The following is a 17,738-nucleotide window of genomic DNA, read 5'->3' on the forward strand; positions in this document are numbered from 1 at the left end:
TCAGCCGGTGACAGCTTTCCATGGAGCACTTGTCTCCACTGATCTAAACAAAAGCGGGATGATTTTTACTGCTCCGTGTCCGTGTTACACTGAGGAAGTTGGAGGAGCCATATAACAAAGAGTCACAAACCCATAACATTTCACTAGCACACAGCGGTACTGATAGTGGCTAAATTCAGAGTATTACAACAACCAAATGTGATTTCATTTCATTTAGCTATATTAATAATATATATTAGTATTATCTGATAGTATTATCTGGTAGTGGTAACATTAGTAATAATGATGGTATTGAGTGATTATGATGGTAGTATGTAGTAGTGATGATTAATAGTGATCGTGGGTGAATTAATGGTGAAATGGTAGTGATGATAGTATATTCAGATTATATGACATTGATGATGATAGTAGTGTTGGGATGACTTCACTTCTGTAACCTCTTGAGATAATGATGTGTCTGTGATGATGTCATAGTAATTATGAAGACACTGATAGCGATAGTGAAGTGCATAATAATGGTCAAGATCACCCACCTTGAATGCAGAGGTCACCGGTGCAGTTATCTGTATCTAGGGCGGCTCCGTCGCACAGTCTACCTCCATGTTTGGGCTCCGGGTCCGTACACTCCCTGGTTCGCTGTCTCTCACATTCAGAGCTACATGCAGACCACTCAGTCCACTCCGCCCAGCCACCATCCACTATTACACACAAATCCACACACCTTCAATAGAGCATGTACACGGTACAGTTCATGTATACAGTTAAAAAACAACCCTCTGTCGGATGGAAATCTCAAAGCTTGAAGAACATTTACAAATCTTCTTTCTTTTTCCACGTGTGGTCTTTTAAGATCCAGGATTTTCCCTCTCAATGTTCTGTCTCTGACCAAAGCGAAAGACAATTTACTTTTGTCTTGTTCCATCAGACTTTTCCAGGTCTCTTAACAACTCCATGGGCTGCTGGTATGTCGTCTGCGGCTAATCTAAATGCAAATGTCATGTTTGCGTGTGTCTGTTGAGTGAGGAAGCCGAATTGAGTAGGGCTGGAGAGGGAGATTAGGTTTTCTCGTCACCAAGCGACCGGTGCCCTCCTCAGATAACTTTTCCCCAACGTGACTAGTGGTTCCCATTTGATGGCCACTTTCAATGAAACCATAAATTTTGCCGGAGTAAGTGCGCTTGGGTTGATAACTCTCTCCTTTTCTTCTTCCCTTTTGTATCCTTCTTTCAAACGCTCATTTTTCTTGATTTCCTAAACTGTAATTACAACTTTCTCTGTTACCTTCATATTTTTACTTATGTATGCACACTTACGCCCTTTCATCTCCATTGATTGCTCTCTCTGGCTGTGAGGAGTGTTGCATTACGCTTTAGACAGTAAACCGAATGTCTCGGAGTGTGACGGTAGGCGCCACATTAATTGAAAGCAGAGACATATCAACTGTAAAACTCGAGAGGCCTTTGCGACTAAGATCAATTCAAGCTCAGCACATACTGTCAAAGTCCTTTTTTAAATGCAGGCTCCCAGACAGACGGATTAGCCATCAATGTGTTCAGAAAGTCATGTTTAATTAACAAGGCACAGCAGTGAGACAGTCACACCGCCTGACTGACCAACCAGCCTTGAATCTGCTGGCAAAATGCACTTTTGGGTTTTAACATAAAGTGTCGTGCTGGGGAGATAAAAGAGAGAAATTCTGTATCTAACCCAGGGAAACCTTTAAACCTTTGATAGTCAACACTAGTACATTCTCTTGTGATGTGGGGAAAAATGACATGCTGTTTATTTTACAATTTACTTAGTTGGAAAGGAGATATAAAGGTTGCAACTAACAATTTTATTTTTAATCGATTTAACTTCTGATTATTTGATTACGGTCAAATAAGTTATAGATGAATCAATTATTATGATCATGTAGGCGTGATATTTACAAGAACCAGGACTCGCACAATATGCATTGCGCTAAGTGTCTTTTGCTAGTTTCAACCTGGCGCAATGATCATTTTCACGTTTAGGGTTAGGGTTAGGTTAGGGTAGGGTTAGGGTTAGGGTTTTGTTGGCGCGTTGCTAAAATAGACTACGCCATTGACCAAGTAAAACCTGTGACCGGTTGCATAAACATAGCCGTGACATTAAGACTGCGTCTTAAGAATGATTCTAACTAACTAGCAATTATTTAGGGCTAATCAGTCTTATTATTTGGATATAAATTAGACCAATCTACCTTTCTATGTAAAATACTTAAAACAGTTATTATCAGTCTTGAAGAAAAAAACTGTGGTACACTGTGGAGTACGGCTGCGGATGATGTGAGCAGGATCCGCATGCTGGATAAGGTGACTGGTTTTGTTAATACATGACTCACGCATTTCAAACAATGTTTTTTCAAGAAAGTTGCCAGCTAACGGTAGCAGGTTAGCTAGCATATAAGTTAGCCTAAAGTTATTAACGTAACTGGCTCAGAAAACTATGTTTCTGTCAAGGCACAGTGAAGAAACATTTACTGAAGGCTTTCATTTATGTTTTTTATATGTAATGCAGAACAGCATTTGTGAGACGACATCAACTCATCATCCGAGTGGACAAGAACACCAACAGAGGAAGCCAAGCCGCAAAAACAATGAAAAATTGTCATGACTTTTTATTTTAAATAAAAGTTATGTGATAATAGTGTTGGCTTAATTATAGTGTTTTAAAGATGTTTTGAAATAAGTTGTTTTAAAATAAAAATAACAATATTCTGTATGTTTATGGTATTTACCCTATAACATTTATAACAAGAGGTGAACAAGCACCACTTCAGTTTACAGCCCGCAAATATGAGAGTTACCTGGTACATACACAGAACAATCGGGGAATAAGCCCCACTTTAATTTACAGCCCGCAAATATAAGAGTTACTTGGTACATACACAGAACAATATAACTATTAATATTTCATTATTCTTAAACTGGTGGTCTTCTTCCTCGGTTTAGTTTTTCAGTTTATAATTTTCGCTTTCTAAATTGGGATTAGGCATGATGGCGCCAGGCGCAACTGATGATGGGGATGGTGAGAGATAAGACTCTCATTGGTTTATTGCACGTTACGCCCAAAACACACTCATTACTCATTAGGAGAATAGGAACAACCCTTTTTAGGTTGTGCGCTTTGGCGCGTAAACCATTTTTCCCGTCGTTAAATTAGCAAAAGTGAAATTAGACACGGCTCTTAGAGCGTGCGCTTTAGACAATGCGCTTAGATCGTTAAAATAGAGAGCAAATCACTAAAAGGGGTCAGTTGTGGTCAAAAGCTTAAAGTGTGAGGCTTGCAACCTGAAGGTTGCCGGTTTAAGTCTCATTGGTGGCAGGTATGGTGTACTTAGCATTTATTCTTAAAGCCTGAGACCAAAACTCTAGGACAGTGGTCTCCATGGTGCGCGTGGGCACTGCTTTCCCGCCCAGGGTCTGTGAGTTGCCTGCCAATGCACATTCTATTATTAACCTCAATTTTAATATTTATTTATTAAATTTTTTATATTAGCTTGGCTTCTTTTATGTATGTTAACATTTTAAACACTTTTTACAATTTTAAACAAGTGTTGATAACAAATTTGTGGGCCTACATGAACACATACATTATGAGAATAAATGTACACACTTTTTAGTGCTGTTACAACTCAAGCAAACCGGTCACCTTGTTTGTTTGTTATTGCATGCAATCTGCAATGCAGGATCTGTATTATTCTGAGATCCCCAAGCTTTCTCTCTCATCACCACCCTCTCAGCTCATTGTTATTGGCTGAAAGCTCTGTATCCTCTGACCTGGACAGGGAGAGGTACAACTGCTCTTCTGAACAGACATTCCCTCACAGAAAGCTCCTCCGTTCAGCGGTGCAGGGTTAGTGCAGGTCCGTGTTCTCTTCTGAACTCCTCTCCCACAGCGAGTGTTACATTCTGACCAGTCAGTCCAGGATGACCACCCACCATTCACTGCAGTCAACAGAGAAAAGAGAGGTGAGGTTCAGCATTAGCTAGTAGGTTTGACCACAACCCTGACAGCGAATGTCTATTCAATGTGTTTTTAAATAGAAGATACTGTAAGTTCTTCAGAAAAAAATCAAATATATCATGTAATGTTTCTTGAACTATCAACATATTTATGCTGTAAGTAAATCACAAAAATTACATTTATCATTTAAAGCTGCACAATTACAAGATGCATTTCCATTAACCTTCAAATTGACATTGCATATTGAAAATACGGCCAATGCAAACAAGTCATTTTGGCAAACATTTGTTTTTACACTTGCATGAGGTGTTTTTTAGGCAAATCGGTAGAGGTGTATTTCACAAAACGGCAATGGAAACAGTTTATTCGCATTTCTAGGTCACCTAATTTAAGTTAGATACATAATTATTATTTGAAGGTATACTAAAAGTAGTACTAAAATAACCTGTAGATTGATCAGTACTGTAACACATGAAACGAGAGACAACGCATTCTAGGGAAAATTGACGCTTTAAAAATTTACTTATTATGGTTATTATGGCTTTCTGGACTTACATGTGCAAAACAGTGAAAAAAATAATGTGATATTTGTCAGCTCTGTCAAGAGTTGCGTGTCAAGATGCTGTCATAGTTTGGAATGCAAATGTATCAGGGCTCGGAGAAAATCGCTTCGTTACTTTCTTCCCGCGTTACTTTCGTCCCGTTTCTCCCCATACTAAGTACAGATTATGTTCCATGAAGATATTTTGTAAATTTCATACTGTAAATATATTCAAAATATATTTATCATTAGTAATATGTATTGCTAAAGACTTCCAAATATTTTCCTATCCTAACAAACAATACATCAGTGGAAATCTTATTTATTCAGCTTTCAGATTATCTCAATTTCAAAAAATTAACCCTTATGACTGGTTTTGTGGTCTAGTGTCACATATACTGTAAAGTAATCTGAAATGTTACATTTCAAACAGAGATGGTAATAAAATTTACAAACTGCAAAAATATGAATGCATTTCATATTTATGAGTCCAGTACAAATTTAACCGAAAATCAGCAACTGAACTGGAATTTAAGACATTCTCAATTCACTCCGAATGATGCACAACCTTGTTACTTGGCTACAGGTCTTAAAAAAGCACCCAGCTCTATGTAAAGGTGTCTCTGTCGTTTATTCAAGCGGGAAATGCTGACTAGATCATATAATTGGTATGTGTATGAGATTCAATTGGATTATACCGATATTATATTAGATTCAATGAATATTGCCAGTGACTTCAAAAAACATCTCTCGGACAGCCATACTGAGAACTTAATGAGAAAAACAAATGCCTATGATGATGGATTTATGAATGAATACATGATGCATACTGTATACAGAATGGACAGATACATTTTAAAATCATAATAAACAGCTAATATCCTATCAGACGGATGAAGGGTTGGAAAAACACTCTGCTTATATCACATATCAGATGCTATTTAAGTTTAAGACATTTACATGTAGGTATTAGGCAGATGCTTTTATCCAAACAGAGTAACAGTGCGTTAAGGTATAAATTTAATCAGTATGTGTGATCCCTGGAGATCGAAGACATCACCTTTTATGCTGCTAATGCTCAACCAATTAAGCTACAGGAACTACTAAAGATCTCACATCTGTACGTTTGACACTTAATATTGGATTAAACATAGTACACTGAATTACATAATGCACTTTTGGACAGCAATACCATAAAATATTGGCTATTTTTGACAAAGAGATATTTTATATTTCTCCTTTCCTAACGTAAGCACCAACTTCTTATTTTAGTAGGCAATGTATAAATAATAAAACAAAAACAGCAACAGTGTGCGTGTGTGTATATAAATCAAAATACATTCACTACTTGACTAAATAAAGTGTTAATTTCATATCAGATGTAATCAGATTACTTAGTGACACATGACTTTATTGTACCTTCTGTAAAATTAATTTTAAAGTCATGCTGCATTGTCACTATTAATTTACTTTCTAAATTTGCAGATGAGTACACTAGAGAATAGCAACTGTTTATAAATATTTCAACATGAACAGACAGATGAACAATTAAACTTTTAAGTGTCATTTTTTTGGGTCTTTTAATTACCATAGCAACAAGAAGAGGTGAAGGAAGAGGATGAGGTGGAAGAAGAGGTGGAGGATTAATTTAATTTAATTTAATTTAATTTGATTTGATTTGATTTGATTTTTATTCATTTATTTATTATTATTTTTTTTATGTTCTGATGTTCATCTCACACAATAGTTCTGTTTCATATTGTAATCTGTATTTTTAACACTGATGCCTGTATAAAACCGAAACACTAAAGCTTGTCAAACTGTGTCATACAGACTGCTATGTATACAGTACGATTATGCATCAGACAGGATGGTTGGCAACCCTAGTGCATCATCTAGTTAGCACAGCTAGGGTATAGCAACACAGAAACCAACAAACAAATATGATTCATGCTCGACAAAGCATCGAAGCCAATTCTCTTGTAAACGCTGAGCCTTGAGGACGGCCGGGAGTCTTGTTAAATTGTAGATGCTATGCCGACTGCTAAACGTTAATTGCGGATCATTCAGTTAGAGCTCAATCAGGCCCGCCTGCATCTGACAGCTCATGTCAAAGTTTTTTAGTGTGCTTAATCTGACTCAGATGCCGGCAGTCTTAGCCTTCATCTCGGACTGAATCTTAGAAGTCACACATAGTAAGCGAAAGCACTATATCACCAACAGTATCCATTAAAATATTGAGGACTAAACACTAGGAGATTGTGTCAGTTAGGCTAATGTACCCTACACCGTGGAAAACCTGGACACACAGGGAGTGTTAGAATCATTAACTCATTATACGTATGTGTTGACAAAAATAGACAATCGAACCCATACCAGGCATCTAAGTGATGGACTTACGCAGGTACAGGTCTGGGAAAATAATAAAACGCTGTATTTCTATATTAGGTCTGTTGTAATGAATTATTGAGGATTTCGAAAATCAAGAGGGTTGGTGTTGGGGTGGAATGATGATTTATGGGTGATCATTTTTGTAATCTGTTTGACTATTGGTGAAGTTGACTAAATGCATGGGCGGTTCAATGTTGCAGCATGACAAATTTTGACACGTTCTGATAAACACAAAATCAAAAGTTTTGTGGGATTTAAATGTTTTAATGAAACGTATGGTTTTTGTTCTCAAAATTTTAAGAAAAACAGTTTCAATTACACCCGAGGGGCAACCTTCCGATCTCTCTAATGAAGCCAATACGGAAGTGACTTAAACTGCAATTCATCGACTGGCCACTAGAGGCTGGCTCCAAAAGGGAGTCAATTACCATAGACCTCCATTTAAAAACGCCCAACACTACAGTAGAAAATAATATGTTTATTTAAATATGTGAAGCGGGTGAATTATTTTTTTTTGAAAGCAGAGGTTTTGTTCTGTCATCAAATATATATACATCTGATATATTGTATGTTTATGTGTTACATTTTCTGTAAGACATTAAACTTTTGTGAAAATCATAAAAAATGCTGGCGCTCACTGGCAACTTTTTTTTCTCAAAACACTGGCGCAGAAAGAGTTAAGCCAGCCACCTAAGCTCACCCACGCCCCCCACTTTAAACATTTTCGATTATCCGCAAGTGCGTGGTGATGCCTGGCCAACATGGCTACGGCAGGCTGCGCCTACTATTGGCTTCTAAAAAGCTCTTCACAAACCTATAAGTGACATCATGGATACTACATCTATATTTTTTTACAGTCTATGACTGCACCTTTAAAAATAAAGGCTATTAAAAAGGTTGTTCGCAGTGTTGCCATAGAAGAACCATTTTTGGTTCCCCAAAGAACCTTTTAATCAAAAAACTTTATTTTTAAGAGTGTAGCCTTTAAATCTGAAATGTATCAAATACTGGCACAAACAATATTTTAAACAAATCAGTTTTCCCATACCAAACACAATGACACATGCAGTTGCGCTACGTCTCCGAGCAACAACGTTGCTGGCCAAGCAGGTGTAGTTTCCGGAGTCGGATAGCCTTGCTTCATTGATGATCAAATTATGGTCAGCTCGAGTGTCAATGTTGACATCGTCTAGAGAACTCACCGGTTCTTCGTTCTTCAGCCAATGCACCTGAAAAAGAAACAGAGGATTTGACAGGTTAAAACTTACCATTTTAATGATAACTTCTTAAAAGTTTACTGTCAATCCAACCAACACAGAGCGAAGAACTGCGAGACACAGCAAGCAGCAATTATCAAAAGGAGGGTACAGAGGTTTTTTGTGGTAACCTTTTTTCAAACTTCACAAACCATCACCAATGACAGCATGTTTAAAGGAAACACATCCCCAGCCAATTAAAGACCAGAAATGTTGTCAAAAAAAAGGCATATCAATGAACCAGCAAGCATTTCAAGCACCTCTGCGTGACCTACAAAATATTGACAGGTTGAAACCAGCAAGCACTATGGTTGTAGAGCAGCTTTATGGTGTATTTTCTTTTAAGTCATGGTCTGCGTAGCCACATTACAACTGGGTCACAGTTCAAAGGTCAACAGGCAGCTTATTCAGCGCCAGTTATCGGTAAGGTGATGTGCTATCATAAGAGTTAAAGGTGATTATAAGGTCATGCCCGGTCTTGTGTTATTTATTCAGCTTTGACATTTGCCGGCGAGATTCATTAGGATTTACAAACGTAGCAATGCCGTGGCGACGCTCCCTGCTCGCATGGTTGGTCGTGTAAATTGCAATCGTTTGCCAACAGCCGCCAGTTCTAAGTCGGTCCAGAGGGGCAGCAGTCATCAGGCCACAGGGACATGGGTTGATTTATGTCAGTGCGTGTTCGCAGATTAAAAACACTGCACGACCCTTGGGAAACTCTGGGTATGTTTAAGTTCATGCCCTCTGTGGAAAAAAAGCAGCAGCAAACACACACGCACGCACGCACGCACGCACGCACGCACACACACACACACACACACACACACATACACACACACACACACTCACAGCCTGGATAAAAACTCTCTCTCTCTAAGCCCTGCAAGATAAATGAAGTTATAAAAATCAATATATATAAACCATCAGATTGTCATGTGTAAGACATCTCTCTCTCTCTCTCTATCTCTCTCTCTTTTTCTCTCTCTCTCTCTCTCTCTCTATCTCTCTCTCTCTTTCTCTCACTCTCTCTCTTTCTGATGGCCAGAGAAAACACTTTCATCATATGCTTTTAATTTCACTCTTTTCTTCATTTCACTCCAGAGCTCCCAGATCAACAGAGGTTCTGTCTCTCCTCTCTTGCCCTTTCCTATTTGGTTGGCTGTCAGCACAGCATTAGTGCCAATTTAAATTACTCAAAGGTGCTAAGCTATATTTATATGAAACGGCAAGAAAAAACGTCCCTATTACATGAAAGATATCATTGTAATACAGAAGCTGACCAAATATCACTCCTGTTTCTTTGACAATGTTAGACCATGTAATCTACAAACAAACACAAAAAAATGACTGCAACAGATTTTGTTGCAGTCATTTTGTTTAGACAATCAGAATAATTTATAGCGACTTTACAAGGCAACTCATATAAAACAAAGATATTTAATATAACCGAGATGCATCACTGGTGGTGCTATGAATCGGGGAGATAAGTTGATCCACACAACTTAATTCATACACAGGTTGGAGAGGGGCAATCTGGCATCTCCAGTTCCCCTAACTTCCATGTTTTTTGCCTATGGCAGGAAAGCGGAGTATCCGGGGTAAACCCACGATGACACAGGGAGAACATGCAAACTAAAATTGCAATTTAAAAAAATATATTTTATATGATTGATAATAAATATAGCAAACTTACTACAAAGTCCCAGTTTTGCGTATAATGACTCAAGAATAAGTTGGTTATTTTTAATTGAAGTGCACCTATTTCATTGCTAAAAAAATAGATATTTTCTGTATTTGGATAATACAATGTGTTCGCGTGGTTTATGGCTTAAAAAACACATTATTTTACACATACCGTACATTTTTGTAGCTCCAGAAATCCTGCTTTCTGAAACACACTGATTTTGTACAAAACTCATTGGTCTGAAAAGCTCCATGTTCCTGATTGGCCAGCTAATCTGTACGTTGTGATTGGTCTGACGTCAGGCGAAAATGTGATGCTCCTTACCATGTTTGAAAGATTCGCGCACAATGCAATGCTAACAGGAGTTAACAGACTGTGATTCCGAAGCGGGAGGAATTATAATAATGTCGGTCTCGTCTACATCACCAATCCCAGGAAGTAAACTGTTGCCTACAATCCGTGTGTTTGTTGTAGTCCAAGAAAAGAGATTTACGTCGGAGAGATATACTGCCCTGTTACCACCCCTTTACTATGTCTGGATTTTAGCATGCAAATACATTTTTTTATCAGAAAATCTTCGTTTTTTTGTCTTGTTTTCAGTATAAATTTAAAAAAATATATTTTTCTTGATGAGCAAAATGACCCAAGAAAATAAGTCTTGTTTTTAAACCAAATATATCAAATTTAAGTGATTTAAGTGCATCAAGAAAAAGCATATTCATTTAAAGGAGACAGAGAATGAAAAACCATTTTTACCTTGTCTTTGTTGAATAATGGTAGTCTACTCACATTCACAAACATACAAAAAGTGCTAAACATGCTAAACATCTCAGTCTCATAGAAATTCCTCTTTTAGAAATGTCAGCCAGAAAACGGCCCAATCTGAAAAACTGATGCTTATGACATCACAGCCATCTCACTGCCCCTCCACTTTAAAATAATTGGCTATTTTTTGAGTGGCAGCAAAGTCAGCCAATCAGTAATGAGATTGCAAGTTAAGCCAGTAGGGGGAGCCAGATAGGTGCAAAACCACTTGTTTAAAATCCCCCACCCTAATATAGCTATCTGAGAGAGGTTTTTAGGAAGCTTCTAAGGAATTACAGACCCAAACAAAAAATTTTTTGTCTACATGTCACATCACAAAACAAGGATAAATACTCTGTTCAATCATTCTATGTCACCTTTAAGAATGTTTTGATATTTTTACTGAAAACAAGACAAAAATACTAAGAAAATATTTTCTCGAAAATAATTTTTGCAGTGTATGGTGTAGACAGACAGCAGCCGATGGGAGAGAAGGCAGTAAAGTAAAACACAGGACGAAGCCTTGTAAAAACCTTATTTTCACTGAGAGTAAAACAGAGAGCAGGTGCACTTCTGTGAAGTCTTTTAAATGTGTGGTGTACATTTGAGAGCTCTCTATTTGTGCCATGGGTTCGCCCAGAGAACAGCATTGCCTGAGGCCACTGTCTAGAACAAACAAACAATTTCTGTTCAATTTACTGATTAAGTCATTTCATAATAAATTCACTCGCTGTGGCCGGTAAACAGTAAACACACGGGAAAGAAATCATATTTTGGTCCATACATGAATTTAGTGTTTGGTGGGGGGGCAGAGCATCGACCTCATCTCAACAGCCAATCCAGTCATGTTTGTCCTAAATGGTCTTCTACTCTCTAGCTGAAAACAATTACATCAACCTGGTTTCAACTCAGAACACCTTCTCCCAAATTCCCGTACTGCATGTTATCTAAATCCTTTCATTTTCTTTGTACTAATTATTTCTTTTATCTGAGATTTAATCTCACGCTTTTCTTTATCTGTTCCTTCAATTCCTTAAAGAGCCTGTTAGCTATTAAAAAAGTCTTGTTTTATATGACTTTGGGTGTTTTGTATTCAAATCGCAGCCTGTTTCTGGGTCTGCACCAGGCCTCTGGTGTAGAAGGGTGGTTGCTTGTGGAAATTGGAGAGATAAGAGGAAAGATTCACTGAGGAATAAATTCAAATGAGTGCAACAAGCCTCCGGACAGGAAACAGTGGAAATGCATTTGCTTAATGAGCACATTTGTTCCAATTAAACCCCTTTGAAAGTGGACTGCCGCGACACCCCGCCCACCTACTGACTGAGCCTTTCAGAGGATAACAAAGATAACCTCGGATGTCATGATAACTGAACCTCTTTCTAGACATCCTTAAAATGATGAAAAACAAGACTGTATGATGTTAGTTATGTTACTGTAGCTACACTGTAAAAAGTGAAAGTTGGATCAAAAATTCTTCAATTGTTTTTTTTTTCACTTAACCAATTTAACTCTGTGGACCCTGTACCTGGTCCAGAATTAATTATTATGACTTAATATAAAATATTCCTTTAATTTTTAATGTTCTGTCATGGACCCAGTACCACATATAAGATCCTGTTTGAAAGCTTAGAATCTCTACTTTCGGCAGATATGCATCACTTTGAGATATCTTTTACTGTAAGAAAGTTATTTACCCTTAATTTACACTATCACCCCCCCATATTTTTTATATAATTTAATATTCACATATTTCGTATTTTTAAAATATGACAAACATGGACAAGTCTTATATCAAATGAAAGCTCTCACTCTCAGGAATAAGGCTACATCGCATCACATATCCAACAATCGTCGAATGAATAATGAGGTAAAAAATGGTCTTTTGTAAACGTATGTGAAACTTGAGTGTGGACTGTCACAGATAGCACATATAGCCACAAATGCTACACCATCTTTTATCTTGAGTCCTACTCTAAACAATGAGTCCATTCACAGCATTTTCTTTGGTTGTGTGCATGAATAATCCCTTGCTATTTATTCTATGTGCCAAACAAAAAAAGTATTTTTATATGAAAAATTTATTTTCACACCCTTCAGTAAAATAAGAATAACTTTTGAAGTCGACATGCTAAAGAGTTCCTTCTTTTTTTGGGTGTTTACTGTCTGCTGCTGGTAACAACCAGTGTCTGCAGTCTGCTAGAGTGGCCATTCCCAAACTGTGGTCCGTGGACCACTAGTGGTCCGTGAGGGTACTGCAGGTGGTCCGTGTAAAGGCAAAATAAAATATAAAAGAATATATTTTATTAAGAAAAAAATATTTTTTTAAGAATCTGTTGTACTGATGTGATGACTAGTTAGCCTATTTAAAAGTGCAGATAAATATATAGATATATTTTATTATGAGTATTATGAGGTGGTCCGCGAAAATTCTTGAATACAAATAGTGGTCCACACACACAAAAAGTTTGAAAACCCCTGTGCTAGAGCACACAAATCTAGAGTTATTCACTTTTAAAGACAGTGTTTACAACATAAAAAATAAAATTTGGTGTTTTATCATATGAAAAACAACATAAATAACAATATTTGTCCGTAACTTCAAAGGGTTTTCTGCAAAATGATATAAAGATTTGCATTTATTCCACTGTATGTGGTTATGGGAGCACTTCAAATATTTTTAGGCAGAAATTGTACACAAAAAGGGTATTATTCCTCCCTTCATTTGCAGTAAAATAACTTTTGCATAGATTATGATAGAGAAAAAAAAATATTTTTCCCCTGTAAGCTCACAATTGCTGGAATCAAACAAAACTGTCTGCAGGTTTCATTACCACTCAGGGCCAGAGTTATATACTTTTAAATACAGACTTTAGAAAAAAAACATCATTTTATTTTTGTGTTTATTAGAGGACTGATATCACATACAACCATGTTTAGCACTTTCAACAGTGTTTATGAAATTTCAAAGGGTTTCCTGTAAAATGATACCAAACTTTTGTATGTAAACTTCTGCATGTATAAGAAGCTTTTGAAATTGGATAGGCCAAATCCAGGCGGAAATCCCCAAAATAGCCTCAGAGTGTAAGAAGTTAAACATATAAGTTGAAACAACTATTTTTTTACCAATTGAAGTCATTTTTTAGGTGGATCCAACTTTTACTTTTTACAGTGTTATGCACTTACAAATTTAGAAAAATACCTTATTTTAAAGTATTACTAAAAAGTATACATCAAATTGTGACAGCTGTCTTTATTGAGTCTATAACATGTTGTAGTATTTGTTGTATTGTAGTTGTTTGTCAACATAACTTCATGTAGTCTTGACACATTCTAGCACCCTACAAAATGCCTGAAGCCCTTAAAGGGACACTCCACTTTTTTGAAAATGTGCTCAATTTCCAGCTCCCCTAGAGTTAAATATTTCATTTTTACCTTTTTGGAATCCATTCAGCTGATCTCCAGGTCTGGCGCTACCACTTTTAGCATAGCTTAGCATAATCCATTGAATCTGATTAGACCATTAGCATCGCGCAAAAAAATAACCAAAGAATTTTGATATTACCCAGCAGCTGAATATAGTCCCCTTAGTTGCTTTTAATGGCAGGGGACTATTTTCGGGAACTGCGTAATATCATTGCGCCTCCTGCAGCCATGTTATGGCAAAAAAGTCCTGGATTATTACGGCAGAATGAGAGTATAGTTCCTAGCCATATCTGCCTAGAAAATCTAAACTTTTAATTTTCTATCGGTCTTAGTACACAATGTAACTACAGAAGAGTCAAGTTTTAAATAGGAAAAATATTGAAACTCTTTGGTTATTTTTGAGCGCAATGCTAATGGACTAATCAGATTCAATGGATTATGCTAAGCCAGGGGTCTTCAACTACTCTTCTTCGGGGGCCAGATTTTAAAATTGTAAATATGACGCGGGGCAAACTTTTACCCCTATTTCTACTTTTTCTATATTTTTTACTTTTTTACCGTACTTTCCAGACTATAAGGCGCACCGGAGTATAAACCGCATTATCAAAAAATGCGCCATTAAGACAAAATAACATACATATGTCACAGTGGACTATACGTTGTGTTTATTTAGAAAAAAAATTCACAAAAATCCAACAGACATTTAATCTGGAAAGGCAAGTTATTCAACTAAACAATAGCAGACAGAACAGCAGGCTGAATAGGTGCATGTACGTTAAAAGTAATATTATCAGTTATTTAAACGATAAACCATAGCATACAGAACTTACCTGGAAGGTTAAATAGGCTAAATTAACCGAACAAGCCAACTAGCGTGAAGTTCGCATACTCGTCATTCCACATTACAGAATCCATTGAATTACATAAATACAGAAGCAGCATATGGCAGACTCTCGCGGCTGTAGACGATAATGTTGTCTCTTGCCTCATAAATGTCAAAATTAATTCATACTGACTTACAAGGCGCACCTGACTGTAAGACGCAGCACCAACCAAGATAATAAAAAAGGCGGCTTATAGACAGAAAAATACGGTACCATGTGTGAGTGTTGTTTTTGTTATGGTATATTACAAAAACATGCATTTTCGAAAAAGATGCACACTTCTTGTATTCAGTGTGCTGCCTTTAAATTACTGAAAACTCATATTTACCTTTTTAATATTTAAAAAGAATTGCAGTTTAACATGTAAGAGCCAAATGTTAATACGTTTATTTCTTTAATGCTTCCAAAGGCACCACACGCAGCCCCTTTCAGAATCGCTTTCCGTGTTTTCGGCCGTTATTTGTCAGTGGAAAGATAAATGTAACCTCGCCGAATTATTTCCTACTATGACCGTTTCTTATTCGGAAGGCTGCTGCCTCCAGAGGTCGTATTTCCAGGCTGCATACGTCATTAAGTCTTATTTCAGAATTTTAACAATTATAAAGTTGACTATTATTCTTAGTTAATCGTATATTGTTGTATTATGCTTATGATTTGTGAATGTAATGCTCAGCTAACTTAAAGTTAATGACGTCTGCAGTCTTCATATGCAACCTCTGGAGGCTGCAGCCTTTTGATTGAGAAACGGACAAAGGTGACCGGCGGGCCGGATAAAGATGATTGGCGGGCCGCACTTGGCCCGCGGGCCGCCAGTTGACTAGCCCTGTGCTAAGCTATGCTAAAAGTGGTACCGCCAGACCCGGAGATCAGCTGAATGGATTCCAAAACAGTAAAAATCTAATGTTTAACTGGAAAAATGATTATATGTCCCTTAAACCCGTCCTTACACCATTCATATAAAATAAAACCTTTTCAGTCTGAATAGGGCACATACCTTCAGGTCAATTCAATTAATCTTAAAATGAGTAAAACACCTCATAACATCGTCATTCTGGGCAAAAAAAATCACCCCGCAGATTTACATTCATTTAGACAGAAAGTGAAAGTGACAAGAAGGCAATTACAGACGGAGGTCTCGTTCGGTTTTGTTCTATCCTACTCAATTAAGTTCTAGTTTCATTAATGTCCCTTTACATCACTTTGTTTTAATCAAGACCGTGGCCCCTTATGAGCGCCGCAATGACTTTCACCGAATCACATTAAAGAAATGAACTTTACCAATCCAATGAAGCTCTTTCGGATGCAGGGGTAGACCAAACCGGACGTGTCCTTTCTCTTCGTTCTTCTCCTGACAGCGCGAGCCACGCTGTGTTTATTGCTGAATAATTACATTTTAAGCACTTTAAATGACTTTGCTTCATCAGACTGAATGATTAATTGCATTGCAGGACAAAGATTGTAAGGCTAATATGGGCTTAATGATCGGTCCGGTCTCTCAAAGTTATTGAGAGTTTTTTTCTCATCTTCGCTGTGAGTAATCTGTATGAACTTTACTTTGACAGCTAATATCACACTTTCATTTCCTTGTTGGCGTAATTGTTTTAATTATGTTATGTTCATTATTCAACAGGGATGATCTTATAGCTCCAGGGAAATGATATTTTCTAAACAGCTTTCCGTTCAACCGAGGAACAAACAAAGGACGGCAATGACACGTGCCAGAACAAACAACAGCAAAATAGTTTTGAGCCCGTGACCTTTTAGAAATGTCTTTGGAAAAAAGGGATTTAATCAAGTTTTGGTGCCAAAATCAAGAGCAAAATAATTAACCCATGAGAAGCAAAGAGCTGGAGTTTGAATATAGCAACCTGGCAACCCGTCTTCAAACCCTTGATCAATTTCAGTGTGAGCCAGACTGGTGCTTGTTCCAAAGATGGTATCAGCCGGCCAACAGGGGAGCCATTTTGGCTCAAATGTCTACCCAGTGGCAAAGTTCTCCGGGTTGACCTTTAGACTTAGAGCGGCAATGATTACAGAGGGAACATTCGCCTGCCAACCTGTAATCTCCAGCGGCAAACCCTTTTGGCACCGAGCTCTCAGTCTGGATCCAGATCTTGGCCTGCTCTCAAACATCGTCTTAGCCTGGCTTGCGGTGCTTTAACACAGTGGCTATCCTATTCAACACAAGAGCCACGTTGGCTCTAGTTACCATTGATTAGCTGTAGTGGTGGTTGTGCGTGGCTTCTTCCCATCCAGATCACACACAGCCGCACACCGTACAGCCGTTTTGGCTCAGTTTTCAACATGACAGATGGCATGAGATTTTTTTTAGCTGATGTTGAAATGTGCTCATGGTGGCCTAGTTTAAGCATCATACTTTTTGAAACAACTACAAAGAATTCGGAGAGTATGAAACAACAAAACAAACCCCAAAAAATATATATATAAGCAAGGAATCTGTCAGCAGCCTTTCTACTCTTTCCTCTGAGAGGCAGACACAGCGGTATCACTTATCATCTCTGTAGAAAGTGGGGGATGATGATAATAATATGACATTGGGTTTATGAGAAGAAATTGCCAGTTTGATTTCCTCTAAGCACATGAAAATCTTCCTAAGCTTGTCACAAAACTCTGTTGGAGGCTTTATATTACAGGCTTGTCACTGTGGTGAACCTGAGCAGGGCTTTAAACCCGGGTTTGGAATTGAGAGAGCTTTTTTGTTTGCAATGAGTAATCTGAATTGCATTCCAAATATGAATTTAACA

At 37.5% G+C, this 17,738-nt stretch overlaps 1 protein-coding gene across 1 annotated transcript in view; it reads right to left on the reverse strand.

Moving 5' to 3' along the window:
* Positions 1 to 17,738, reverse strand: part of unc5da (unc-5 netrin receptor Da) — a 263,938-nt gene that overhangs the window by 45,352 nt on the left and 200,848 nt on the right. Inside the window, exons 5-7 of the mRNA XM_065244172.2 lie at positions 7,971 to 8,151; positions 3,804 to 3,971; positions 534 to 698 (exon numbers count right to left, since the gene is read on the reverse strand). Of these exons, the coding sequence (XP_065100244.1) occupies positions 534 to 698; positions 3,804 to 3,971; positions 7,971 to 8,151 (514 nt within the window). The remainder of the gene's footprint in view (positions 1 to 533; positions 699 to 3,803; positions 3,972 to 7,970; positions 8,152 to 17,738) is intronic.

The sequence above is a fragment of the Paramisgurnus dabryanus genome, chromosome 18, assembly GCF_030506205.2.
Source record: "Paramisgurnus dabryanus chromosome 18, PD_genome_1.1, whole genome shotgun sequence".
In the NCBI taxonomy this organism is placed as follows: Eukaryota; Metazoa; Chordata; class Actinopteri; order Cypriniformes; family Cobitidae; genus Paramisgurnus; species Paramisgurnus dabryanus.